This window comes from Colobus angolensis, unplaced genomic scaffold (assembly GCF_000951035.1).
Source record: "Colobus angolensis palliatus isolate OR3802 unplaced genomic scaffold, Cang.pa_1.0 Scaffold34, whole genome shotgun sequence".
In the NCBI taxonomy this organism is placed as follows: Eukaryota; Metazoa; Chordata; class Mammalia; order Primates; family Cercopithecidae; genus Colobus; species Colobus angolensis.
In genome coordinates this window covers 804,781-807,034 of record NW_012116710.1, presented here as the reverse complement: position 1 = coordinate 807,034, position 2,254 = coordinate 804,781, and the positions used below count along the sequence as shown (strand labels likewise).

Sequence of the window (2,254 nt, the reverse complement as noted above, 5' to 3'; positions counted from 1 at the left end):
TCCAGCCTGGGTGACAGAGCGAGACTCTGTCTCAAAAAATAAAAAATTAGCCGGGCACGGTGGCAGGCGCCTGTAATCCCAGCTACTCAGGAGGTTGAGGCAGGAGAATCGCTTGAACCCAGGAGGCAGGAGTTGCAGTGAGGCAAGATCACGCCACTGTACTCCAGCCTGGACGACAGAGTCAGACTTCATCTAAAAAAAAAAAAACTGCACTTGATCCGGGCACAGTGGCTCACGCCTGTAATCCCAGCACTTTGGGAGGCCAAGGCGGATGGGTCACTTGAGGTCAGGAGTTCAAAACCAGTCTGGCTAACATGGTGAAACCCCGTCTCTACTAAAAATACAAAAATTACCTGGGGTTGGTGGCATGCACCTGTAATCCTAGCTACTTGGGAGGCTGAGGCGGGAGAATCGCTTGAACCTGGGAGACTGAGGTTGCAGTGAGCAAAGATTGCACCATTGCACTCCAGCCTGAGAGACAGAGTGAGACTCCGTCTCAAAAAAAAAACAAACAAAAAAAACCAAAACTGCACTTGGCTCAAGGGGGCAAGGGGCTGGGGAGATGATGGTATCAACAGCAGCCTGGGAAGCATTTGATGGCCCCCAGAGGTGTATGGGACCAGGCCCAGCTAGAGGAGGCAGCTTCAGGCTAGCACCCCAGCAGGAAAAAACAGTCTTTATGCCTGGTGGCTTCAGCAATTAAATCAGGGTTGCGTCTCATCATGAGTGGATCCCACAAGCAGGCAGATTGATAGCTGTGGTCATCCTGTGTGTTGTGTGTCCCTCTCTGGATGCAGGGGCCATAGTACCGACCTCACTGAAACATATGATCTGAGAAAGGGGGCGGTGTTTCCCCAAAGGAAAGGGGGAGGGGTGATACTGGGTGGGACAGAACGAGCAGCTGCCCACTGTCTCTCTGGGCTCTCCTGTTGCCCAGTGTTCTCCAGTCAACTACAGGTACACATGGTACTACAGCTCTGCCCTGTGCTTGGGGACCACACATACTCTGCCCGTGTGGGCACTGTCCTGGGCCAGCGATTTCTGCTGCCAGCTGAGAGCACCAAGCCCCAAAGACAGGTACTCCAGCCCACTTGCTTGCTGCTTTCTGAGGGGTGGAGGGAGAGGTGAGCATGGGCGGCATCTCAAGACCTTATCTTTGCATCTTGGGACTACTGGGAGGCAGCCCTTTTGGCTCCCCAGGCTGTATCTGTACCCACATCTTGGTGTGTGGCCTTGGGCGAGTAATACTCTCTTGGGCTTCATTCTGTCCGTGTGTTCAATAAGGGAGTTGATGTGGTTAATTTCTAAAACCCTCTTAAGTCTGCCATTCTTTGAGTCCGGTACAAAGGGTCAAAGGCATGCGTGTATTAGGACACCAGATGCCTCTACCTGCTCTAACAGAGTAAGCCCAGACTACCAGAGTCTTAACACACGAACTGTGCCCTCATGTTAAGGTCAAATAATGGGAGTGGGCTCTGCTCCAAGCAGTAAGTATTCAGAGACCCAGGCTGTTGATATCCAGCCAGATGAGGGAGACAGTGTAGGTTCAAGTGGGTAAGGTTTTTCTGGGCCAGGTGTGGAAGTGGCATACATACTGCCACCTACATTCACTTGGCTAGAGCTCACTCACGTCTCACCAAGCTGTGAGAGGGCTGGGAAATGGAGTTGAGGCGTGTGCCTAGGAGGAAACTGATTGGGTGACCCCCTAGCCAGTCTCTGCTGCAGTGTGAGTGCCTGTGTGAATGTGTACATCTGTGTATAAAGAAGAAGTGATTAACAGCAGCAGAACAGTGGGGAAGAGAGGAAGCGCCCACCTTACTCCCATTTCCCTTAGAAGTGGGTACTCAGCTGCTTGGAAAATGAGGGGCTCAACACAACGTACCTCTCCGCTCCAGGTCCTGGATGACGCCCTCCTCAGACGCCTCCACCTGACCCCCTCCCAGGCTGCCCAGCTGCCCTTGCACCTCCACCTACATCGGCTCCTCCTCCCAGGCACCAGGGCCAGGGATACCCCCATCGAGCTCCTGGCACCACTGCCCCCTTATTTCTCCAGGACCCTACAGTGCCTGGGGCTCCGCTTACAATAGTCCTCCCTCTGTTCCTGACCCCCTCACACACACTGGACAGTGAGGGTGGGGGCTCTGCAGTCGGACAAACCTAAGATCACATCCTGGACAGGCCACTTGCTTGCTGTGTGGCATTGAGCAAGTAAGTTTACCTCTCTGGACTTGTGATAATAAAAGTTCCTACCTCA

At 53.3% G+C, this 2,254-nt stretch overlaps 1 protein-coding gene across 2 annotated transcripts in view; it reads left to right on the top strand.

Annotated features, from left to right (window-relative positions):
* RPUSD3 (RNA pseudouridylate synthase domain containing 3) overlaps nucleotides 1-2,254 on the top strand; it is a 6,943-nt gene extending 4,689 nt beyond the window's left edge. For both annotated transcript variants that reach the window (XM_011952254.1, XM_011952253.1), the window contains 2 exons: nucleotides 938-1,077; nucleotides 1,896-2,254. In XM_011952254.1, the coding sequence (XP_011807644.1) occupies nucleotides 938-1,077; nucleotides 1,896-2,087 (332 nt within the window). In that variant the 3' untranslated portion in view covers nucleotides 2,088-2,254. The remainder of the gene's footprint in view (nucleotides 1-937; nucleotides 1,078-1,895) is intronic.